The sequence below is a fragment of the Lagopus muta genome, chromosome 3 (genome assembly GCF_023343835.1).
Source record: "Lagopus muta isolate bLagMut1 chromosome 3, bLagMut1 primary, whole genome shotgun sequence".
NCBI lineage: Eukaryota > Metazoa > Chordata > Aves > Galliformes > Phasianidae > Lagopus > Lagopus muta.
Genome location: NC_064435.1, coordinates 93,162,655 through 93,189,523, shown reverse-complemented (window position 1 = coordinate 93,189,523; position 26,869 = coordinate 93,162,655). Strand labels below are relative to the sequence as shown.

Genomic DNA, 26,869 nt, shown 5'->3' with positions numbered 1-26,869 from the left:
ACTTGCTAATGTGATGCTCATCTACAAGAAGGGTTGGAAGGAGGATCTGGGGAATTATAAGCCTGTCAGCCTGACCTCAGTACTGGGAAAGGTTATGCAGTAGATAGCCTTGAGTACGATCATGTGACATATACAGAACAACCAGAGGATCAGGCCTCACCAGCATGAGTTCATGAAAGGCAGGTCCTGCTTGACCAACCTGATCTCCTTTTTATTACCAGGTGACACGTGTTGTGGATGGCAGGAAGGCTGTGAATGTAATCTACCTAGACTGTAGTAAAGCCTTTGACTGTGTCCCAAAGTATTCTCTGTGGAAGATGGCAGTCCATGGCTTGGACAGGTGTACTTTTCACTTGGTAAACAACTGTCTGGATGGACAGGGACAGAGAGCGGTGGTGAATGGAGTTAAATCCAGACGGTGACCAGTCGCTAGCGATGTTCCTCAGGAATCGGGAAAGGTAAATATCTTTAATGATGATCTTGATTAGGGGATTGAACGAACCCTCAGTAAGTCTGGAGAGAACACCAAGCCGAGAGAAGTGTTGATCTGCCTTGAGAGTAGCCAGATTGGAAGGATCCTTGGGAAGGATCTGGATAGGCTGGATTGATGGGCTGAGGCCAACTCTGTGAGCTTTAACAGGATCAAGTGGTGGGTGCTGCACTTTGGTCAAATAACTCCATGCATCACTGGAGGCTTTGGACAGAGTGGCTGGCAAACTGGACAGAGGAAAAAGTTCTGGGGTTGTTAGTTGACAGCTTGCTGAACGTGCAGTGTGCTCAGGTGGCCAAAAAGACCAATGGAATCCTGGCTTGTATCAGATACAGTGTAGTCAGCAGGATTAGGGAGGTGATTGTACCTCTGTATTAGCCACTGGTGAGGCTTCGCGTCAAGGACTGTGTTCAGTTTTGGGCCCCTCACTGCGAGAAGGACACTGAGGCCCTGAAGTGTGTCCAGAGAAGGGCAGTGAAGCAGGTGAAGAGTCTGGAGCACAGATCTTATGAGGAGCAGCTGAGAGAACTGGGGTGTTAAGTCCAGAGAAGAGAGAGCTCAGGAGAGACTTTGTTGCTCTCTACAATTACTTGAAAAGAGGTTGTTAGTGTGGTTGGGGCTGGCCTCTTTTCCCAGGTAACTAGCAATAGAGCTAGAGGTAATAGCTTCAAGTTGCACCAGGGGTGGTTCAGGTTACATATTAGGAAAAATTTCTTCTCTGAAAGTGTGATTAGTTATTAGATCAGGCTGTCAAGGGAGGTGGTTGAGTCACCACCATCCCTGGAGGTTTTCAGGAAAAGGGTAGATGTGGCACTGAGTGACATGCTTCAGTAGTCATGGTGTTGATGAGGTGATGGTTGGAATAGATGATCTTACTGGCTTTTCCCAGCCTTAATGATTCTATTATTTATTTCTCTACATTATCATCACATAAAAACAAAGGTAATCAGACTTTCAATCAAGCTTTTTAATGTTTAACACAGATCTGAGTGTATCTAGATTGCTGTGCTGATTAAAATATGCAAATCCTGTAGTGTAGTCAAACAATATCTAAACTACAGGTGCATTCATGAGATTTCATAGTCTCTGAATAGAGAAAGACAAGGATAAATACCTAAGACAGAAGCTGTATTGCAAGTTGCAAGTAGGATACCAAAACTCTCATTGGCTGCATTAGATAAACATGAAAATTATTTGTTCTGTCAGCTGAGAAACAAATGCACTTGATTTCTTTATTGTACTTTTAATACAGTGGAATTAAGTATTTTTTTGTGTGTCTGTGAGGATGCAGCATGCATTTTGCATGTTTGTCTTAGTTAATACAAGCAAAACATTCATTTATTTTAGCTCTCATCTTATAGAGATGAGAAAGTTTTTTTTTATCCACACTTGCTATTGTGCAGTACATTTTCAGAACAAATTATAAACATATTCTTTCCACTCCCATAAGGACATACATCTTTTCTCTATTAAAATCTGACTTACAGCACAGGAATCAGATAATGCTTTGTCTGATTTGACTCACCTGGCTGCTTGCTGACGAAAGCTCCCATATCTAATAAATAAAGAAAAATCCAGTCATGCCAGAATTACCCACCATTTGTCATTAGGTCCACAGAGGTGCTTTCACAGAATTTGAATGAGGGTAGAAATCAGCTGCAGTATTCATCACAGAAGACATATGAGGGCAATGGTAAACTTTTCTAAGAAATGGTTCCTTTTCTAGGAAATTACTGCAGAATATGATTTTGCCTGATAATTTATGCTTCATGACTAAGGCATTTGTTATGCTGTGCATCATACCTATACTGGAAAGATATAGATGTGTATATATATGTGTGTGTTTGTATGCAGTATGTGTGTGCTTTCCAGATAATTTTCATGCAAATTGATTTTGTTAGGCAGAAAGTGAAATTGATGTAAAAATATTGCCATCACAAGACTGCTACTGTCTTTTCGCTTCAAAAAGCAATAACAATAGCAACAGGAGCAAGACCTTCCTCTGCCTGTACATCTGCTGACTGCAGACTTCACAGGTGGAAAAACAAGATCCCAAATCTTTCTGACACTGTTTACATTGTTAAAGTAAATTCTTTGCTGTTTTTTTCACTTCAGTGGGTTTTTGTTGACGTTGGGAGTTGCAAATGGGACTAACAGATTACAAAAGCCATGGGATTTTGTCTGTGTCATGGCTTTATGATTTTTGGTTATCAGTATTCCACATCATAATATCATGTAGTGCACTGGGAGTTAAGGTGTTAATGCTCCAGTTCTGGGCACCTGTCCCAGAAGAGAAGAAGAGCTACATACCCCAGAAGTCTGTTTGCTGTGTTGTTAACATTTCAGCTCAGGGGGAACAGTTACAAGGCCTCGGTAGGTCATCAGACCTTCCTTCTTCATCAGCCTCTCCTCCCTGCTGCTTGTCCCGACTGCACGCATCGCTTCAGCGTTTACTGTAAGGCTTTCAGACAATCTTTCTCTCATTGTATTTGATTTATTAGCTTTAAATCCAATTATATTGTATTATAGTGTGTTATCATGCATTCCGATACTATATTTAGTGTCTCAGCTTCAGATTGTTTCTGCTGTTTTTAATTATTCTGGAGTTCCCAGCTTCCCTTTTCTGGTGGAATGGATCTGCGAAATCCATCTGCCCTGCTAGTCATGGAACCGGGCTGAACCAGCCCGTTAAACCATTCACAGTGTGGTAGGAGAACATGAAAAAAGTTAGTAACTCCTTGGAAAGAAAAAAACAAAGAAGGAAAGCCAGAGTAAGGGAGCATTCTGGAAAATGCCATAAATTAAGACAGAGGACAAGTATCTACGTACCAGTGAAACTATTTCTGTAATCACTCCAACCTGTTTGATAACAGTTTATATGGCACACTTTACTACACTTGTGGAAGTACGTACATTTTCGGTGACAGAGTGAAAAAGTTTCACAGCTGAATTTCCCACTCTTCCTCTCTGCTTTCCTCTTCCTCTCTCTCTTCTTTTATTCTTCACTGGTACCAAACTTCCCAGTCTACTAGTGAATAAAGGGGTAATTTTTTATATTGTAAAAGTAGTTGAACAGAAATAATGGGAAAGATGTGGGGTACCTCAACCGTAACCCAAGGAGCCTGCTGATTGGTCCAAGGAGCCGCATCCTAGTAACTGAACCATAATTGAATCTGGAATACTTCTCCAAACTACACTGGGGTCAGAAGCACATTGTGAGTAAGACATATAGCCTTCATCCCCACAACCACCAGGACGACCACCAGCAGGCACCGCATGTGCATAGAAGCAATAGTTAGGGGTGGAGTTTGGAGTGTAGAAAGGGCGTGGAATACTGTCATGAATCTCTTGAAGTAGTTGTAATAACCACTACTTTTCTTAGAAATATTACAAATATGTGTGTATTCATTTTATAAATACAGAACCTTGCAACGTGCTGGTTAGGAGAGGCTATCTCCTCCCCGTCCCCCGCACTCAGCATGTATGCACAGCACTGAATAAGCATGCCTTCTTTATAACAGCTTCATGGTAATAGAGTTTGATTCTGCAAGTCACTAGATGGGATCTATCTGCAGAGCTTCAGTGAGTCATTTTTCCCTAATCACTGCAGTGCTAGGACCCTGGATAATCCAGTGACAGAAATGCTGCTACTGCTCCCAGAGCTTTGGGCATTTTTGATCTTTTTCAAGCTGTTTGCCTGCAGTAGGCTGCCTGCCTCCCAGGTCATTTATTATTTATTACATGGTGAAGCCCGTTTAAATGCTTCTACAGCAAAGCAGATGTTCTGGAGGGGGCAGCCTGGCTTCCCAATGGATCAGTGTGAGTCAGCATAGGCACTACTTAGCACTGCCTGTGATGATACCACTTTGTGTACATTAAAGGAGAGATGAACATGGAGTTCAGTGGTGCTTGGCTCCTAAAGCTGGAGGTGCATGATTTTCTGGACAGCAGCTGGAAAACTCAGCCAGACTACATGAAGGAGCTTGAGGTGAGGGTTTGAGATTTTTCCTGTCAGGTAGGTCCAGAGGGGTAGGTTCCTTACAGGTAGGTAAGAACATCCTGAAGTGAACTGGTGGCACTTGTTTAGCTGTGTTGCTATGACACGTTCCAGCTATGCAAACTGATTTCTTTATTAATAGTAGTGTAACAGCTGAGCTGAGAGATGATCAACAGAGCAAAATACTATTTTTTTTCCCTTACATCCCCTCAATAATAACTTCGGTTCCTTCTGTTAATGAAAATATGATCTGGAGATATTAAGAAATCGGTATTTTGCTTAAGCCCAGTTTTGATATAGATCATTCTCAACTCTTTGATTGCAAAAGATTGGTGAGAATTCTAAAATCACTTGAAAATCAGAAACAACCTGCTGCTACTGAAGGGTAGGAGTTGTAAACACTAAGCACCATTCTGGAGAAGAGAGAGGTCTTCAGGGAGCTACCATTTAGACTGATGTAAATATAAAGTCTATGGATTTCAGTGCTGGCTCTGAAATTTTCTCAGTGGGTTTCGAAGCAGAATTTGTCCAAGAAAGAGACCTTTGAATTCATACTGAAGGTGTTTAGTCCGAGAGGAATTCTCATCAGTCAACGTGTGGATATTGGAAAATCATATCTTTTGAACAATTGTAAAGGCAATGCTGAAACATCGTTTTGCATTTGAGTGAAAGTCAATGAAACACTAGCCAGAATGCAGATATTCATTTGTCATATCCCTTGCAAATATGCTTTAATTGTTTTCATATTTAAATGCCCAGATCCATAATCAATGTGAATGTCACGCTGCTAGGAGATTTCCAAACAAAAGGTAGCTCTCTGAGGTGTGTGGCTATTTTTTGCCAATTTCCAGTGTTCTCAACAGGATCACAAAAGAGCTAGAATCAGGATGAGGAGAAATCAGTCATGTCTGGCTGGAGTCTCCTAAAGTTTTAAAATAACTTTAAAAATTGTATGTGATGTCACAGTTAACAAACACGTCTCACTCTAATTCATAGGAGGGAAAGAATGTTCTTTTAATATATGTATACCCAACAGCAAGATTAAGATACAGCGGGTCATATGTTAGCCCGACCAGTTTATTACAAATGCTAGTAGTTTAGGAAGATGGGGAAGGGAAGACAGGCAGTGGAAAATATAGGAAATAAAAGCAAGTAGTCTTTGGAGAAAGCAAGAGAGAGTCTCTGCCACCAATTTCAGCACTGCTCATAGATCAGATGTTGATCTGCAGTAGTGATGGGTCGTTGGGAGTTTGCTGTTTGGTTGACGATGACGACTTTCCAGTGGTAGTACCAACTTATTTATAGGTCCAGAGTGGTTGAGTCAGTTCCTTTGGAGTGGCAGCTTCTGGTTTTGGGACCTCAGCAAAAACTCCTTTGTTCCCATTTTCCAGGCCTTGCCAGGAGATTAGAGGGAGCAGGGAGGTGCCCACCTGCATCCTGTTTTTCACAGGACACAATGATGTCATTCTCCAATTCTCCCATACCAAGCTGGAGTTATTTGGTCACAGGCCAGATCTTCTGCCAGTAAACATTCCTGAGCACTCTCTTCCAGAGGCAAACAGCTCCAAAGAAATGCTTTCAAATGTAAAATTGTCCACAAAGTGATGTTGTTTGCCACACAGCAACACCCATCTCTCATCTCCTAGACAAGTCAGAGTCTTATTGCAAGAAATGCCTCAGAAATCAAGCATTGAGCCAAAAACAAAAAAGGGCTCAGACAACTCACTGTTTAGATTCTGAGGGGGTTGTAAGTGTCAGCAGTAATCTCTCCTTTTCATTCTTTTTGTTCTGTTTGAATCTTAGTAGATACTCCAATATGTGATTGATCTCTTCTTTCTAGAAACACTGCAGTGAGGGACATCTTCAGCACTGGTCTATTCTTATACCTTAATCACAAGCAGTGATTCCCTCTGGTATGTCTCAATTCTTCATTCACTGCTCCTTTTCTAAATGCTTTCTATGTTGCTTCTGAAGGGCCCATGCACCCCTTTTTCTCTCCCTGTTATTGACAGGGCATTAGTGGAGAAGAGGAAGAAGTGGATTTTTCCCTCCTCTTGTATAAAGCTCTGGAGAGGACGGGTTTCTGGTAGATGTCATTACTGACTGTTGTTGTATACTTACGAAAAGTTATGTTTTGGCTGTAAGTTATTTATGGCATCCTGATGTGTAGTTAATCAACAAGTGACAGCTAATGTGATGACTGTGTTCTGAAACTACTACTCTTAAATGCACATATCAATTACAGAACACTAAGCAAATCTATTCTTTCCAGGTGGGTTGGAAAGTAAAAATGTCTAATAGATAAATGCATATCTTGCTTTAGAAGTAACTGTGACTTCTTTGGGGCAGAGTATGCATGTGGGGGAATCAGGGAACAGCAGGAAGGGGAAGAGAAAGTGAAACAGAAGGAAAAATGGAATGCAAGGAGATCACATTTGGGATCAAAGATGAGTATTGGAGAGAAGAAAGGAAATACAAGGTCAAATAGTGGGGAGAATAAAGAGACTGAGAAAATAAAGCCAGAGGTGATTAAATAGATGGATGGCATATTCCCTTTTGAAGCTCTGAACTGATGCCTCAATTTTGTTGGTGATGTTATTTCTCTGCTGTTAGTGGCCCCTCATTTCCTATTGCTACTTGGGGCTAACAACCTACAGCTACTGTCAGTAGCCTGCTCAGCTCAAGTGTCCTCAGGATCTACTGCAGGCTTTGATCCAGTCGCAAGAGATGGCGTTAGCCATTGGATTTAAAAACAAGAAGGAAAGCTTCCTATTACTTTGTGATATCAGGTCCTCCCATTCAAGAGTTGTTTGGAGTTTGCCTCCCAACAGGTGGTTTGTGGACATACACCTCAGGTGTTTTTTTCTCAGTCTGCTTAGGTTCCTGAGGGCTCTACCCTGGTCCAGCAGAGCAGAGAAGGATGCTCAGAAGTGAACCCTGTGGTTTTATCTCTAAGACTCAATTGATGTTGACAACTGTGATCAATTGTGCCATTGCTCTGGAGCAGCTGAGCACATGCAGTGGGATTACGGGTTCTGTTTTAGTGAGCCCCATGAGGAAGCAATGTACACACATTCTCTGCGGCTTAAATCCATACAGTAAATAAGGCCTTGTAAATAGACAGGGCCCAAAGTCTGCCAGTTCAGAAGATACTTTTTGCTTAAGAAGTCTGGTCTGCTTGGTTAATTTGATCATATAATTAAAGGGTGAATGCTAAAGAACCTGAATTAAAATTTCACAGAGAAATTTAAATTCTAACGTCCCATAACTCTCTGGTCCATGTCTTCACAACCTTGGCATTTCTTCAGTCATCCTCTTTGTCTATTATATCCAGGTGCAAGTGTGTCTATGGGATACTAACAGGTGAATGCGTGTAGCATGTCTCCATGGATCAGCAGAAGTATTAATCTATATGCAGTAGTTGTGCTTGCTGTGATTTTTACATTTTGAAGCTTTCTCCTCTATTTAATAAAATACTGATAAAACCAATGAAACATTTTTAATAAGTCTGAATATTTTTAATATATTTTAAGTAGGTGGTGGTGCATGTCATAAAAAAATAGTAAATCCACGTAATTGGGCATGGAATTGAAATCAAGAGATCCTATAGTCCATATAGATTTTTCTGTAGCAGTATCCATATACCTAAGCCATTCTTGAAAACCTAATTAGAATTCCTCTTTTCTAAGGTTTCAGTGTTGGAGATTCCTTCTTAACAGCTTCTCCATAAAGTCTGATCCAATTAGGATTTTTTTCCTTTCTGTGTTATACAAATATATTCTGTGATGAATAGATTCTTCTGCTGGTAAGCGTGAGACAGAGTATTTATTATCTAATTTCAAATAAGAAACCTCAGAATTGTACATTTAGGTTTCCCAAACGCAAAGCATTGCTCTATAATTTACACACACAACAGCAGTACCACTGCATCACTGCTGATTGCCATGCCACTTAATTATGCCATTTTTAAGACTATTTTCTAGTCAGCTGCTTGAGCAATTGTACTTCTTGCTTCTTGATTTAAAGCAAAGGAGTTGGAGAGAATCATATGGTTTGTTTTGCTTGTTAAAAAAAGAAAAAAAAAAGAGAGAGAGAGGAGAAACGATTATAGAGATGTCAGAAGTTTTTCCATTCTATAGAGCACTGATATAGCTTAAAAAGCACAATTATAGAAAGCTTTGATATGATGAATCTGGATTAAGAATCTAAGAACTTAATGTAGACTTTAAAATTGTGACATGAATGACTCAGTATTCTTCAAGGTATTTTCTTACTGTATTTTGAAATTGGGTGATGGTGACTTGAAATTTAGCATTCTGGTTTTTAATATGTTTTATATTTCCTAACATTATTTAATAATATTTACAATAATTTGCTATTGTGGATAGTTGAGTCTAGTCAGTTGAAGCTGAAGCGTGGTCAGTTTTGCATTTGTTTTACATATCAAATCCTAGTTTTCATTTCTGTAAATTTAGCCAACCCCTTCCTTCCCTTGCCTTCCTTCCCTCCTCCCCCCCCACCAAAAAGCATATTTTCTTTATATTAAATTATTTTTAATGCATTAAACAGAGTAGCTTTAATTTTTAACACTGTTCACTAAAACTCAAATAAGCTAGTTAAGCGTGTCTGCCATGGAACCCATTCATTATACAGTTTAAGATGTTTTAGCCTTCAACACCTTGAGTACTATGTTTTGCTGTGAGGTTCACAGCATTAAATAAACTTGGAGCTGGTGGAATGGGTCTGGAGGAGGCTATGGGGATGATCCAATGGCTGGAGCACCTCTTCTACAAAGAAAGGCTGAGGGAGTTGGGCTTGTTCATCCTGGAAAAGTCTCCAGGAAGACCTCTTTGCAGCCTTCCAGTACCTGAAGGGGACTTCAGGTGTCTCTTTGTCACCACATGTAGTAACAAGTCAAAAGGAAGCAGTTTTAAACTAAAAGAGGGGAGATTTAATTTGGATATTAGAAGGAAATTTTTTACATATAGGATGATGAGGCACTGAAGCAAGCTGCCCAGAGAAGCTGTGGATGCCCCATCCCTGGAGTTCTTCAAGGCCAGATTAGATGGGGCCCTGGCCAATCTACTCTAGTGGGGGGTGTCCCTGCCCACATCAGGGGGTGAGATGGTCTTTAAGATCCCATCCAACCTAAGCCATTGCAGAGGCCTATGAACAAGATGAGTATCAGGTGAACTTTCTCTTATGAACAGCTCTGATAGACAGAAGTATTTCAAATGTCTGAAATAACTGTAAAACCCTCACAAACTCACTTTTTCGTAATGTACTCCAGTGTACGTTGAAGAATTAATATTTTATAAAAGCATTAGAGCTTGATACCAAGCTTGTGGAATTAATGGAAAAATTACAAACTGACTCTAACTATGTATGGTAATCTGGAAGTGCCTCTGTTTCTTACTTCACTGAACTAGGAGAGTTTAAGCCTCAAATTTATCCAATGATTGAGCCTCCCTGGTATTTTCATACTTGTGGCTCATTTTGTTAAATACAAGGGGATTATCCAGTGTGTAAAGCTAAACACTTGCAGAAGTACATATGTATACTAAAGTCAAGCTCTGTGGCAGGAGATATAACCTTCATATATACTTGAAATGGCTTTTCTGTACGTAAAATAATGTGCCAGAAACTTAAATCCCAGTATCCATGTCTAGGTATTGGTGCTGGTTCCCATTTGAATCTAACACTGCAAAACTCCCTTCTCTAGCTCTGCACATTTTTATGTACTACTTATCACTACAGTGATTTACAAAATTCATCCTGATTTTGCTGTTGAGTGTCTGGGCAGAATATGAAGACATGAAAAAACAAATGACTTGCAAATATTTCTTGCATGTGACTTCTTTACTGCAGTTCAGGAGATGTGGTTTCCTACTGTCATCTGAAATCCAGGAAGAAAACCCTAAATCCAGTGTGGTGTTAGTAGCATTCCTTTATTCCTCATGATGCACAGCAGGCAACTTGACAGAGTTCTGGTTCTACATTTATACAGTTAAGACGTATATGTGCATTTCTTTGGCATACATATTCGCTCTTTTTCAAGGTCTCATAGATGTGTATTAATGTCCGTTCTGGCAGGCTCAGTGTTATTCAGGGTGGTTGAGTGCCCACCTACTTCTTCCCCTTTTTTCACCATCAGCTTCATCACTAAAGCCTTTGACTTACTATCATTCACTTTTCCCCAGTTTGGAACATTTCCATTGCTTGTTAGGCCATAGTGAATCACTTTTTAAAAACAATGTATGTGGAACCTGACGAAAATGTCCTTGCACATTTTGAGGCAAAAGATAAAAGTATTCTGTTGTGACTCCAGTAATTCTCATGAAGCAAAATCATTGAGGCAGAAGATAGAAAGTATTCTATCATGTCACCAATGCAAAATCATTGAGGAAAAACAAGACTGTTCACCCACTAAAGCTGAAATGGAAAGTTTTAGAACTATCACTTATGGATTCCTTTTGCTAAACCAATGCATTGGTTTTAAACTAATGTTCTAGTCTGTATTGCTAAGCAAATCAGCCTAAATCACTGTCGGAACCCTGCGACAAATCACTGATATGACAGTTCTGGAAGAAAAGGGTTCTGGATACACACCAGGCTCTTTTAAGCAGTCATAAGGTTTTCCATGGAATTTCTAAAAGCATTAGAATATGGTACGATGTCTGCAGAGTTGCATGAGAGCAAGACACCCAGAACTGAGTGAATCAGCCACACAATCCAAATTCAGTGGATATGAATTTGGGTGTTTGTTGGTTTTTTTTTTTTGTTGTTGTTGTTTTTGTTTGTTTGTTTGTTTGTTTTTTCCCTGTGCTAACAGTTACCACTGTTCTTTGGCTTTGTCTGCTATGCACAGATTTTCAATCCAGATTAAAATGCAGTCCAGACTGGCCAATGCAAGGAATTTGGTGGAGAGTAGGAAAATTTTCATCAATTCAAGGTCTGGAGTGAAACATTAATATCAACACAAGTCTTAGCTGTTTGTAGTAGAAAAATTAAATATCACTCGTTTTTTGTTAATTGCAAAGTGTTAGTGTGTTTACATTGTAACATTCCAGCAGCCTGCAAATGAATTTTTGTCAAATGTAAATCAACACTGGCGGGCTCTGAGAGACAACTGTGTGTGCTGTGTGTGCATGTAGAGGTTGTGCTGTTTGCCTGCACTGTGCACTAGGAGGGCAGGCTGAAGGTAAGCACCGTACCACGTGCTTCTTCTGGCTGTCTTTTGTTACACTTATGCCTGCTTGAGCATTAGCATTGTTCTACAACAGAACCGAAGTGTTAAAGCCTTGCTTGGAATTTTGGGAGCGTTCCTGCTGGCAATTCATTTTGCATTCCTTGGGAAAACATAGCTGTCAGTGGCTCTTGAGATTGGCTTGTATTCCTTTTACTGCTACCAGAATTACTTGTGTCCCAGCTGAGTGTCTGTCCTCAGAAGAACTTTACTAACTATTGTGATTTGTTCTCCATTTTATGCCATTTTCCAACTTGCCAGGGTAACAATTCCCATGGTGCTCGTCAGTCTTAGTTTTGCACCAGCACTCCCTGGCTTTCTCTGCCAGTTTTGTGGTGTACATCCTGTGATTCGCTTTACAAGAAACCCTTCAGCAGTTACTTATGATGAAGATAGCCTTTAAAAATAAAACAAAACTGTTACTAGTTACTATGGCTCAGAGGACTACTCGCTGTCTGAGTGGGCAGCACAGCAGGCTGGAACTAGGGATGGAACACATCGTTAGCTCCTACTAGTCAGATGTGCCTCTTCTCTTGCTGTTTGTCTCATATCAGTGATATAGAGACTAGCTGTTACTCTGTGCCTAAACAGTGCTCCTCATCCTGCCTGTAGTCCTGTGCTACTGGAAAAAAGATGATTAACTGCAACAGGAAAATAACTGGTGTTAGAACTGTGGAGAGAGTTGGATTTTGTCCCCTAGATCTTTAGATGAACACCCATTTTGGTGCAGCAAAGTGGATATTAATGTTTTGTAAGAAAAAATGAATGTCACAGTTTGATCTGGTTTGTGTGACAAGGGGTCAAATGGACCCATTAATCCATGGCCTGGGGAGAGAAGAGCAGAGGGGAAAAGGGAAAAGGTAGATAACTGGTCCTGGATGAAGGAAAATGGTGGCAACAAGCAAAGGAAGAAAGCTTAGTTTACTAAATATAGTAGTGGAATGTGAGATAATGCAATATAATACAATAGGATTTGAATTAAAGCTAATAAATAAAGAAAAGAAAGTGAGAGTTTCTGAAACCAAAGCCCTTACTCTGATTGGAGGCAGAGACCCTAGGATGGTCCTTGTACAGGGGTGTTGTACATGTACAAGGGGGACCCCCCCGCACTTCCACTTGAATTTCACAGAAATAGATGAGGAAAGGAGCACTCACTTCAGAGGCGGAGATTGAGGAGTGGCTTACTAGGAATAGGTGGGAACTGGGAGAAGCCTGCTAGAAAAGGGACTGGGCTTTCGCTTATGATGGCACACTGCAAAGTAGGAAATTCCTGGAATTCCAGTCTAATGATTTCAGATAAGAAACCAAACCAACCACCACAAAGGAAGCCATATTCAAAAGGGCCTAACTACACACTGCAAAGGTCCAGGAAGGAGTGAAAAGCAAGAAGACATTCGCAGAATTAGTTAGCATAGGACAACCCACTGTCTAGAGTGAGTTAGCATTTCTTACTTTGCAGAATCATGAGTGTGCCTATTGTGTGGTATAAATATGTCTGCTTATGAGCCACTGGTTGTGCAGCTGGGGCAGTGCTAGCCCCCTGCACTGATGTGGCACCTTAAAAACTAATAAACTACCTTCATTCAGACTCTCTGTGAGTCTGAAGGAGGTTCTGCAGGTCACTCTAGTTCTGTAGTCAAAGTGGCCAGAAAGCAAAAAAGAGCAAATCTTGTGACTCCTAGTCCATTTTAGCTTTCCCTCAAAATGGAAAACAAACAGAAAAACAAAGTCTTCTGGGAGTTGTAGTTCATTCTTCAGATATGCCAGAACTCATGGCATATATCAACAGTCCACAGAACTGCAGCATTAACTCTCTAACTTCTAATGCACTTCATGATATTATGATGTGGGATACCGATGAAAAACCATGAAATCATGACAGTGAAACACACAAATACGCCTCCTTCCACCCTCAGGGATCCATACTTCCATTAATTCAGCAAATTAAGTAGGTACTGAAGGTCAAACTGTTTTCTGTCCTCTTTGGTCTAGCTTCTGAACATTGGAAGTCCTCTGACTTTTAAGCTCAGGATACTGTGTTTGACATCTTTGGGCTGAAAAAGGGAAGTGGGAACTCAGAACAAATTCTGAGTCCAGGACAGATGCAGCATAATTTTATGGCAGATAATCTTGCAAGCGGAGGAGAAGGAGGAGGAAGAGGAGAGTTTCTGTTTTTCTTTTATAGTCAGATATGAGGTGCAACGTATTTAAAGTCTCAACAGAGATGAACTACGAGGCTGAGTGTCCAGACGGCTGCACATTAAGCAAGGTTTCTGAGATTGCTCTGCTGTTTCCCAACTGCATTGTCACCATCAGCACATAGATGAGTGGGGTGTATGGAAGTAATTATTTAATGTACACTGAACCTAAAAAGGGACAGAAATATGAGTTAGTACAGTGCTACAAAATGTAAAGGTAGTTATGTAGTAGTTACCCTAAACATTTCCATCTTTAAAGTGGTTTTGAGATGTTTAAGTACAGCAGTTACTGCAGGCTGTGATTAGACAAATGGTTGCAATTGGTAATTGTAACTGACCAGTGACTGATGAAGGCTTTATGTGTTTGCCATTGCATACCACTTCCTCAACAAGGAAGGGCCCAACACTGTGGTCTGGAATAAGCACAAAGCTGTCACAGCAGTGGATTTTACTGTATATCAGCAGGCTGTCAGCAAGCTTCTTCTGGCTGCATTCTGGAACCCACATACATTGACAAGGGCTGGAAAGTGCACATGAAGGGGCTGAGTACTGCTGGGTGACAGCTCTGGGGGAAGAACCATCCATCCATATTGTTTCTCTTCATCCTTACATCACCCTTCAGTGGTTCCTGCCTCTTCTCAACTTTCAGTGTCAGCTGTGCAGCTTCTGCCCCTAGATCACCGAAGTCTGTGAGACATTAATGGTGCAGTGTTTGACAGTCACTGGGCTAACTGTGATGGAGCCACATTATAAGAAACATTCAGGGCAGAGCGAGTATATTTGTGTGGTTGGGAACAAGATGACAAACAAGTATTTCGCTAGAAAAACTGAGTGGGATAAGAGGTGTGTGAAATCTAAATAACACCGTAATTCTATTTGATTTATCACCTCCCATTTGCTAACTATTAATCACAGCGGCAGCATTTGGTAGTGAGCTTAAATTAAAGGGATTTTTATTGCAGTAGCTTGAGCTTAATATCAGCACATTGTGTACAATGCAAAAAGTAACCTGGGTAATTAAATTACAGGGTAACTCCTCATTCTCCATAGATTGTTCTGTTCTATTCACTGAGGAAAAAATGAGTAGGATATTACCAAAGACAACTCCCTGATCACTAGCAACCTTGCTCCCTGCTCTGTTTCTTTTCCATCACTTCACCTGCCAGTGCCAGAATCCAGTTGTTCCTTTTCCAATTACATTGTAGAGCTAACAATGAACTCATGGCTTTTTGCCATATGCCTTTCATTGGGCCTGTGTGAAAGAAGAAAATGATGTTCTGTTTTGTTGACCTTTCATATGCAAGTGAAATGGTTGCTCCGTTTCCTTACACACCAAGTGCTGCCTGTCTGCTGTCTGCATTAACCTTTGTGGAGTACCCCAGTGAGATGCTATCTTGGCACCAGCAATGCAGACACTAGTGTGATTGACAGGGGATCCACAGGAGGTGATATGCCAACAGCTCAACTAAGGGCATTCTTCTCCTGCACTGGAGAAAATGTTTTTTATGTTCCAGTGCTTAGTTGGTCTGTGAGTGCCACAGTTTGCTTTGCCAAACAGAACTTCAGAACAAGTGGTTTCTAAATCTGGGGAAGATAACCAGTTCAGTGTTTTCTCCATGTGCATTCCGCAGTTATACATTAGTACTGAAATTGTTTGAAAATTAAACTGGGAAAAGAAATTGGGATCTTTAGAAACAGAACACCAATTTCAGGACCATACAGTTTTTATTGTGTACTAGGTTTTCACCTGTACATTTTGCCTAAGATTTGTTTATTCGTTTATTTGTAACACCAGTTTAGTGTTCCTTGCTGCCTACTTGCATAACCAATTCCACATCAGTCAGCCACAGTCACTGAGGTATATAGCTCCTGGCTGCATTTGCTCATAACAGGAAGGTGTTTGCTCCCTCAGAGGGAAGTGGAGAAACATAAGGAAATCATTCACTGTGCTTGTATAGCACCTGCCATCAGGAGCTTAAATGGGTACTTTATGAAAAATAAGTGCACTGCCTAATCTGGAATACACACTTGTAGTGAGAAAATGCTGCATTCCCATTTTTTTCATTGAGGAAACTGAGTCACAGAGCATTTGTCTTATCTGAGACCACAAGCAAACCTAATGAAAGGGTAGGAATCGTAGTATTCTGGTATTTGGGTTGTTTTTATCTTTACAGTACTAAATTAGGTTAAAAGAATTTTTTGCTTGTTTTTTGCATTTGTTTCTTTTTATTGTTTTTTGTGTGTGTGTATGTGTGTGCTTAGTATAGTTGTACATAGTTAACTATTTCCGAAGTGTATCTAGTAAGATTACATAAAGATCCAATCTTTTGCTCAGAACATTTGGTCACTTGTTGGTTGTTTTTAAAATAAACTCAAGCATTGTATATGTTCTCTGCTTTCACAGTCCTTTAACCTTTAGTTATCAGTGTGAGAGCACAGTGTTTATAGCCAGGTAACCTGTAAGATAACTTCATTTATAGGACAATGACTTACTTTGCTAGGGATTGCTAGAGGGACTTTTTTGCTGCGGAGACTAGCTTTTGAGCAGATAAGTCTGTACTGGCAAGGGATCTGGAGTAAAAAAAGGCCAATCAAAAAGCTCTTTTTAAAGCTTTTTAAAGGCTTTTTTAAGGCTTTTTTAAGGCTTTTTTGAGGCTAGCATCAGCACTGCGGTTGTTCTGGGAGCTGGCAGCTTGTGGGTGGGCTCCTGAGTCACCAGGAGTGGATCTGCACGGTTTAAACACCCACCCTCACCTTCGCACCTGATAATAAGCCTTAAATAGCTCCTGAGAGGGAGCTTCCCAACACGAGACACATCAGGTGAGAAATCATTGTTTCTGTTCATTGAGAAAGGGGAGGTTCAGTGAGCAAGCACAGCCCATGCTTCCCATAGGATGCACATATGTGCATGTGGGAGGTGGGTCCAGTGGTGAGAATTGTAAGCTCTGGTCCCTCCTTGCTTTCCTTGGCAGTCTCTGAGACCACAGGCTGAAACATGGTCTCCACTAGACAGTGGGCTTATTCTAAGAAGACCTTGGCAACCCAGACAGAAAGCTTACTGAGAAATGTTGCTGTTCAGGCCTCTGGCTGTAGGGAGTGCCTGAGCCTACTTCTGCCCACGGAGAGTGGCAGGGACTTCACCTGTGTGAGGTATGAGCAGGTGGACGAGCTGCTCAGCCTGGTGGAGCTCAAGGATGAGGTCAAGAAAATTAGGACCATCAGGGAGTGTGAGCAGGAGATCGACTGGTGGAGTGACTCACTGGCTTACAGAGGGAGGGTCTCCAGGAAAAAAAGCCCAGACAGGTGGTGGACCCCCTACCCTGTCACAGTCAGACAGACCTCACTGATGAGGTAGGTTGGAAAAGAGTCCTGACTCAGTGTCACAAAAGACACCCCTGCCTGCCTATCCTGCTTCCACAACTCCCTCTAAGTAACAGGTTCCAGATGCTGGAAGTTGAAGGGGAGGTGACTGGAGAGGTGATGGAGGATCTGCCTAGGGCGAGGCAGTCACCCCCACACCATGAGCCTGCCTCTGACAGGAAAGAAAGAAGGGTGGTCGTGGTGGGTGACTCCCTTCTCAGAGAAATGGAAGGCCCCATATGCAGACCTGACCCAGACCGTCGGGAAGTGTGCTGCCTTCCTGGGGTTTGGGTCAGGGACATGTCTCACTCCAATTTAGAGGAGGGAGATGAGGTTCTTTAATATCTGTATACCCGGTGTGAGATTAAGAAACAACGGTTCATATGTTGTTGCATCCAGTTTATTACTAAAACCTAATCAGGGAGACGGGGAAGGGAAGGAGGGCGATAGAAAAGGTGGAAAAGAAGCAGGAGTTACATAAAGCGGGGATGGTCACCAGCAGGATCCAGCAGCGGTCCCGTTGCACGGTGTTTGAAGATCCCGGGCAGACGCAGCAGAAGACGGGGAGCAGCAGCGTGGCCAGCCTTGGGCAGCAGGCAGGTAGACAAGGAAGTCGAGGAGCCAATTCTTGAAGCAGCAACAGCGGTCAGGCAGCAGGCTCAGGAGAGTTTGACAGCATGCAGGAGTCACCTCGATCTTCCGGAATCCCTCTCCTTCTTCAGGAGGAGTCTCTTGTCAGAAAACCTCTGTTCTTCTTGAGGAATCTGTTGTCAGAAAACCTGTTCTTCCTGAGGAGTCTGTTGTCAGAAAACCCTGTTCTTTGTGAGGAATCTGTTGTCAGAAACCTCCATTCTTCATGAGGAATCTGTATTATCAGAAACCTGTTCTTCTTCATGAGGAGTCTGTTGTCAGAAAACCACCATTCTTCATGAGGAGTCTGTTGTCAGAAAAACCTATCCTCATGGTTTTCAGTTCCTCTTTTATCCTCCTTGTTCTCCTGCCTACCTGACAAGGATGGGCCTCCAGCAAGAGTCATTGAGTACCCTCTAAGATGGCCCATCATCCTGAGATAGGTCCACACAAAGGAGCACTTCACAGCTATTTAGCTGCAGTTCATGTCGCTCTGGTCGCCCCTGGCCTTGTCCATCTGCGTTCCCCCAGACAAAGGATTTCACAACCTTTGCCTAGGGCTTGCCTGGACTTGTCCATCTGTCTCCTTAAGACAAAGGTTTTCACGGTCCTTGCTCGGGACTTGTCTGGACTTGAACAAGTCCATCGGTGTTCCCAGCAAACTTTGAGACACAGACGTTGACAGAATAATATCTTACAGAGTAATATCTTACACCACCCCGTGACTCAAAGGTTGTTTTAAAATGGGACACAGATGATCCATGCTGGTGAGAGAAAAAGATAGCAAGCATAGGGGTAAAGAAGGGGGGGGGGAGCAGGGGGTAGGGAATCAGAAGTTTCATACAGTCATTACAAGAGATTCATTGGGGTTGCTTACAAATGTTGCCCTGATCTGCTTGACTTCCCCATCCACAGAGGAAGTTACAAAGTACATAGAGGATACAATACATTTTATAAAACACGGAACCATACAATTAGCAGACATAAGAGTTGCAACAGCACACAATATCAATTTGCCACAGACACAGAATCACAGAATCACAGAATTGTAGGGGTTGGAAGGGACCTCCAGAGATCATCGAGTCCAACCCCCCTGCCAAAGCAGGTTCCCTACAGTAGGTCGCACAGGACACCACTCGGTGATACTTCGGGAGTAGTGACACGAATGTTACATAATGAATAAAAAGTAGAAAGTGAAAAGAGGCAACCATACATTTGGCAATAACCAATAACAAATAAATATAACAAACAGAGATACAACATTACTACCCACAACAACACAAAACATAGTACTTTTGCAACCAAAATACAAAATGTAATCAAGAGGTATATTCAGTATTCTAACATGATCAAATTTTCAATATTTCTGTTACAAAACATTAGAGTCCTTTCTGTGTTCAGTCAAGGTCCATAGGAGTATTCTGAAAAAATAAAACAAGACACCGACTTGCCCTTTTTTGGGGGGACTTAGTTAATATGGTTAACAAATGAGGGAACAATCCAGCAAGTGTTAATTTTATATTCCTTTTTGGGTGTGTCCTTGGCCTTCCAAGGATATTTGTTAATGTATCCCATTAAGGTTAGGGAAACCAGCCTCAGGTTAGCTGAGCCAAACACAGGCTGGCCCAGGCAATAAGTGTTTCTCCTTTGTTGTGAGCTTTCTAATACATCCACCCTTCACCGCCCCCCACCCCGCTCACTTGGGGGGGGCGAAGACATCAGTTTTCTAATGGCTTGGATAGCCGTTCAGGTTCCCTGAGAGAGGCCCTAGGACCTGGGGTTTTGCTTTCCTTTCACCTACTTGGGGAGATTACAAAGAAGTAGCTAAGGTATGCAGGGAGGAAGTTAGTTAGGAAGGCAAAAGCCCAACTTGAACTCAGGTTGGCCTCTGCAATAAAAGACAATAAAAAATCCTTTTATAACTATATCAACAGCAAAAGAAGAACCAAAGATAATTCTCATCTTATACTTGATGCAGCAGGGAATGTGGTCACTGAGGACAAGGAGAAGGCTGAGGTCCTCAATGACTTCTTTACATCTGCCTTTAATAGCCAGGCCAGTTATCCTCTGGGCTTTTTATGCCCTGATCTGGAAGTCTGGAACGCTGCTCAGAATATGCCCCCAGCAATTCCGGTGGAGACAGTCAGAGAGCTCCTCCTCCATCTGGACTGTCACAAGTCCATGGGACCGGATGGGCTGCACCCTCAGGTGCTGAGGGAGCTGGCGGGGGTGATTGCTTAGCCCCTCTTGGCCATCTATTAGCGCTCCTGGTTAACTGGTGAGGTTCCAGAGGATTGGAGGCTTGTTGATGTGACTCCCATCTTCAAGAAGGGCCATAAGGAGGATCCAGGGAACTATAGGCCTGTTAGCCTGACCTCGGTACCAGGGAAAGTTATGGAGTAAATCATCTTGGATGAGATTGCACGGCATGTGTGCGATGTCCAGGGGATCAGGCCCAGCCAGCACGGGTTTGTGAAAGGCAGGTCGTGTTTGACCAACCTCATCTCCTTCTATGACTGGGTGACCAGTCTGGTAGATGAGGGAAGGGCTGTTGATGCAGTCTACCTAGACTTCAGCAGAGCCTTTGACATGGTCTCTCACAGGCTTCCTCTGGGGAAACTGGCTGCCCGTGGCCTGGTCAGGCCTACCCTTCTTTGGGTAAGGAACTGGCTGAGGGCTGTGCCCAGCGGGTCGTGGTGAATGGAGAGAAGTCCGGCTGGCGACCCATTTCAAGTGGTGTCCCCCAGGGGTCAGTACTGCAGCCCATCTTGTTTAATATCTTTATTGATGACCTAGATGAGTGCACCCTCAGTAAGTTTGCAGATGACAACAAGCTGGGAGGTGGTGTTGATCTGCCTGAGGGTAGGGAGGCCCTTCAGAGGGATTTAGATAGGTTGGACCGCTGGGCTGAGGTGAATGGGATGAGGTTCAACAAGGCCAAGTGTCGGGTCCTGCACTTTGGGCACAACAACCCCAGGCAGCGTTACAGGCTTGGGGATGAGTGGCTGGATGAGTGTGAAGAAGAGAAGGACCTGGGGCTGTTGGTTGATGCTCGGCTGAACATGAGCCGACAGTGTGCCCAGGTGGCCAAGAGGGCCAATGGCATCCTGGCCTGCATTAGAAATGGTGTGGCCAGCAGGAGCAGGGAGGTGATCATCCCCTGTACTCAGCACTGGTGAGGCCGCACCTTGAGTACTGTGTTCAGTTTTAGGCTCCTCACTGCAGGAAAGATGTTGAGGTCCTGGAGCGTGTGCAGAGAAGGGCAACAAAACTGGTGAGGGGTCTGGAGCACAGGTCTTATGAGGAGCAGATGAGGGAGCTGGCATTGTTCAGTTTGGAGAAAAGGAGACTCAGGGGAGACCTCACTGCACTCTGCAACTTCCTGAAGGGAGGTTGTAGTGAAGAGGGATTTGGCCTCTTCTCCCAAGCAACGAGCAGGACACGGGGTAATGGCCGCAAGTTGTATCAGAGGAGGTTTAGATTAGACATAAGGAAGAACTTTTTCTTTCAGAGATTGGTCAGGCACTGCAATGGCTGCCCAGGGAGGTGGTGGAGTCGCCGTCCCTGGCAGTGTTCGAGAGGTGTCTGGACAACGTGCTACGTGACGTGGTTTAGTGCTAGCGGTGGCAGTGGTGACGAGGAGACGATTGGACTAGATGGTCTTATAGTTCATTTCCAACTTTGTGATTCTATGATTCTATGACTTTTAGAACTATGGCCTGTTTTGTTGAAGACTGCTCCCTCAAACAAGCACACTATGCAGTCCCTGACCAGACTGCTCCATGTTGCACAGGGCTCAACTCTGGAACTGAGTGCCACAGGATGCTGAAGGGACCAGAAATATAAATGGAGTCGGGAAAAAAAAATCCAACAAAATTGTTGAGGTACAATACAGTAAACAGAGAAATACAGTCTGCATCTCAAGTACCTCTAAGGTAGAGCTAGCTGCCTTTTGAGGAAGGGAGAGGAAAATAGTGCACTATATTGTCTGTCTTTTAAGTCCTTTCATAATTTCTCATTATTGACCATTGTCTAGGACTCCTATCTCCATGTCCCTCTAGACTGACAGCATTGGCTGCTTTTTGCTCTTTTGACCCCTCAGGGTTGCCAACCTCTAGATTGGGCTGACCAGGATTCCATCCAACCTGGCTTTCAATGCCTCCACAGATTGGGCATTCACCACCTCTGTGCGCAACGTGTTCCAGTGCCTCATCATCCTCTGAGTAAAACATTTCTTCCTAACAACTAACCTAAATCTCTCCTCCTTTCATTTAAAGCCACTCCCCCCTGTCTTGTCACTATCAGACTGTATAAAAAAACTGCAATGAGGTCTCCCTGGAGCTTTCTCTTCTCAAAGCTAACTAGATTATCTTTAAGGTCCCCTGCAACCTAAGCCATTCTATCATTCTAAGACTCTTTGTCCTAGCAAGATATCAGGTTCTTTCCTACTTTGGACTCCTCTCCCAGACTTTTTTTCCCTCTGTCCAGATTAGGGATTCATCATTTCAGTTTAAGTCATTCTTTTTTGGGCAGAGAACTACAGCTATTCACTCTTCCTCAGAAAGCATTCCTTGGCCCAGTTGGCTGCCTACACCATGACAATATGTATGGTGTTTCTCTTTTGGAACAATCTAGCCTGCCGTATCTCTGTTTAGCATCTCTAGCCTCTTTCTGCGAGTGCAGTCTAGGGCTGCTGTAAAATAAAGCTTTGGATTGCTTGCAGAGTTGTCTAACTCAGTTGGCAGTCAAGAGTCTGCCTCAGTATTTTAATGGGCTTTGACTGAAAGGATTTCAGAGAACTTCTGCTCCTTTGCTTGAAAACATGCTTTCTTTGTGCAGGACTTTTAACAACTTCCCCTAAGGATTAAATTCACTTTGTGTGGAAGGTTTTGCAGCTACAAGGTAACCTAAGTTTTACTCTGTGGAAGTAGAGGTACATGAAAGTTCTATTTGTTATGCCTTAGGAAATTGACATTTTGTTAATTACTCTTGTCAAGCTGTGATTACCGACAAGAAGTAGATTCTTGGCAACTCACCTGGCAAGCAAAAAATTGACCACTTTCCTCAAACCCTCTTAAAGAAATAGTAGTTCTCTTCAAATTCAACCCGTTTGTAACTTTGCTGAAGAACAAACATTCCCTCAGCTGGCTCAGAGGGAATGCTTGAGAGCAGAATGTAGTCATAAACAAAGCTTATCTCTAGCCCATGTTACAAAGCTTATCTCTAGCCCATGTTACTTTTTTAGAGTTACAGTTTTTAGGAAAATCAGTTTTAGGACTTGAAGTACAGATTAGGTGTTCTATGGTTACCTGCTTGGCATGTTGCGTCACCATCCTGGAAGGTAAAACTACTAAGCTTTCTAAAGGTTGTAACGTCTCCTTGTTTTGCTGCAGATACACTATGCTAGCAGCTGCCAGGAGCATAACATTGGAGAATTCTTACTGCAGCTATTCTACATCTGTGACTTTTATGCTACTACATAACATTTATGTACAGAGTGATACCAGTGGAAAAAGCTGATGAGTGAAAAAATCTGTACATTCGAGTAACAAAATCCAATACTGATGGGATAAATACATTCTGAAATAAATGCTGCCTTTGGGGTTTCATGTGATGTTGTAATTTTCAACTTGGGATATCATTCTGTGGACTGTGGTCAGCACACCAGAGGTATGGCATGCTATCCAGAGAGACATAGATAGGCTTGATAAGTCAGCCCAGGTGAACCTCATGAGGTTCAACAAATCCACGTGCAAGGTCTTGCACTGTGCTGGTGAGGCCTCACCTGGAGTACTGCATCCAGATGTGGAGTCCTCGGTACAGGAGACACAGACCTGTTGAAACACACCCAGAATAAGGCCACAAAAATGATTCAAGGGATGGAACACCTCTCCTACAAGGACAAGCTGAAAGAGTGTTCAGCCTGAAGAAGAGAAGGCTCCAAGGTGGCCTGATAGCAGCCTTTCAATATCTAAAGGGGAGCTCCAGGAAGGAAGGGACAGACTCTTTAGCAGGGTCTGTGGTGACAGAACAAGAGGAAATGATTTCAAGCTTAAAGAGGGTAGTTTTTTATTAGATATAAGGAAAAGTTGTTTACAGTGAAGTTGGTGAGGCACTGGAACAGGTTGCCCAGGGACATGGTGGATGCCCCACCCTTGAAGACTTTCAAGGTGAGGCTGGATCAGGCCCTGGGCAATCTGATCTTGCTGTGGATGCCCCTGTTCATTGCAGGGGAGTTGGACTAGATGACCTTTAAACATCCCTTACAACTGTATAGCTTTGTGAAGATTTCTGCTGTGCAGAAGATAAGTAGTATGGACATGAATCTCTCTTCTCTCTCTCTCTCTCCTTCCTCTTCTTTCATATGGGACCAGTGCAGATAAAAAATAGAAAAAGAAAAAAGAAAAAGAGAAAAGAAAAAAAAATGATGGAAATTCATTATGTGGATGGGAGACACATTTGCAAGTGTAAGTGTAGACAGGACTTGAATATATGTGGGATAAGGGGATTGGTTTGTCAGAGGTACTTCTTTAGTCAGTAATCAGCACCATCTAACTTCAGGAGGGTAACGTTAAATTTTGTTTTAGTGCTTCATACCTTTTTTTTTGCTTCCACTCTCTACCTCTGGCAGAAAACTTAAGTCCCTGAACGGAAATACCAGATTGTCCCAAATAACCCATGCAGCAATGGCTGATCTTGAGGATGTATGATCCCTAGTACAAAAGTAGTTCTTCTGATTCTTTATTTTGTGCTGCAAGTGTTGTGCCATCTACACATGGACTTGCCTGGCCTCCATGCTCCAGTACACAAAATTGCTGTTTCCCTCTCCTGTAGATATAAGCAATGGAAAGATAAACAGCTCATGAGCTGAAAGTTAGAGATATTAATGATTGTCAGTCTTGTGTCCTGGATCAAAAGGCAGAGTAGTGACGGGTCCCTTGAAGCAAGCAGTGGCAATTCTGTGCTCCCTGCTGAGAATGAATCATGTGATCTTCCCATGTTATAAATGGAAAATCTGATAGGAATAGATGGTGCCAAAACTCCTGCATATGCTAATCGATGGTTCAGCTAATGTATGGCAGTAGTAGGAAATTCTTCAGAATAAAAATCATCCTACTGCTTGAAAGGGTAGTGTTTTCTCTTTGAAAGCAAAATTTATTGAATTACGGTACTTAATATTTTAGGTCTTCTGCCTTGTCAGATGAAGCTTTGCTAGAGCTAGCAGCGGTTGATTCAAATATATAGCTTCTGCAATAGTCTGGAGATGACACTAAAGTCTTCACTGCCGCTAATCTGGCTGGGGATGACAATTAGAGTGATAACTATGTGGGAGCTCCAGCGTCTCAGAAGCAAAGCAGAGCAGATTTTTCTTTGTAGAGAATTTGTTTCATGAACAGCCCAAAGCAGTAAATCAAACACTTCAGTGTTTAACTGATGCAGGTCACCTGATACAATCGCATGACATTTTGCAGTAAAGCAAAGCTCATTATTAGTAAAATTGTATTGCTTTGTACATTTTAGTTTTGGAATACATACATATTCATTACTTTGTCTGCTCTTGAAAGATTTAGCAGTTGGTTATTATAGTTAGATAATTACTAAATACATCTTGTTATTCTGCAACTTGAATGAAATGCAAACTTGGTGGCCAGCAAGGAATACTCAGAAAAACTGATCAGTGCTAAACTGAAAAATAATTAGATAGTGCTGCTTTCTGCAGTGCATGATTTCACTCTGGAGTACATCAAACTGAGATGGTATTGCATTTTGTTCAGCACTGATTGTGAGATTTCCTTCAAGGAGTCAAGTATTGGGATGGGTTGCCCAGGGCAGTGGAAGAATCCCCTCCCTGGAGGTGTCTAAGGAATGTGTGGATGTGGGCACTGAGGGTCGTGGCTTAGTGATGAGACTGATCAGTTCAGATTGACGGCTGGACTTGGTAATCTTGAAGGTCTTTACCTCTTTCTGTTTTAATTTTCCTTGGAATCATCATTAGTAAATCAGAAGTGCTTCAATGGCCATACAGCCAATCTCTATGACAGCACCAACATAAACTCTGCCTTTGCAATACAGTAGTATTCAGGGTAGCTCATTAACTACTGGGAAGACTGCTAAAAGTAATGTGTCTGTTTTAGTAGATTGTAGTAGTAGATTATATTTCCTCATTGCAGAAAATGAGCCCATCAGCATATTGTTTTTTCCTTCAGCTAGTACTTCTCAGGCACACAGAACATAACAAGATTCAGGCCAGCATGTCATAGAATCATAGAATCATAGAACAGCCTGGGTTGAAAAGGACTGTAATGATTATCTAATTTCAACCCCAATGGGGGAGGGGTTGTAAGTTTTGCAGTAAAAAAAAAACAACAGCTACAGAGCCATAGTCCTTGTAGGAATGGAGATTTGGAGTAGTCACTGAAAGGATGGCATTACACCTGGGTCATTAGGGGTTTTAAAGACAGGAATTAATCATTTCTGAAATTAGACCACATTTCTAGCTAACTGGAACCCTTACTCTCCAAATGTAGGAACAGGGCCAAAAAGCATCAAACTGGTCTAGAAGAAGGCAAGTATATTTTGATTTGCATTGAGTGTGCTGTTCTGGGAAAGATAGTCAGAGGTATGCAGATATTTTTCAAAGTTTTCTTTTTTCCTCCTCCTAGTTACACTGCCAATATTTGGTTTATCTTATACTGACGGTTATTGTTTCATAGGTTAAACTAGCACTTCTCATTTTTTTCTTCTTAACTGACACCTTTTTCTTGTTATGTGTACACACCTTAAAAAAAAGAAAACAATCTTTATAATAATGATCTTGAGTAAAGACCCTGAATCTACAGGGAAGAGTGTTTCTGGTCGCTCTTTTTAAGCAAATACAGAAACATGTAATGAGTTCAGAATTCCTCAGTTCTCATCAGATTTAGCAGAAGCATGACTGAAGCATGCCC

The 26,869-nt window shown here is 42.2% G+C and overlaps 1 protein-coding gene across 13 annotated transcripts in view; it reads left to right on the top strand.

Moving 5' to 3' along the window:
- The window catches only part of TPK1 (thiamin pyrophosphokinase 1), a 214,438-nt gene that overhangs the window by 153,806 nt on the left and 33,763 nt on the right, over positions 1–26,869 (top strand). The window contains exon 8 of one of the 13 annotated variants that reach the window (XM_048939500.1): positions 222–26,869. The exons of the other annotated variants lie outside the window; for them this stretch is intronic. Within the exon in view, the coding sequence (XP_048795457.1) occupies positions 222–277 (56 nt within the window). The 3' untranslated portion in view covers positions 278–26,869. The remainder of the gene's footprint in view (positions 1–221) is intronic. 13 annotated transcript variants of the gene reach the window in all.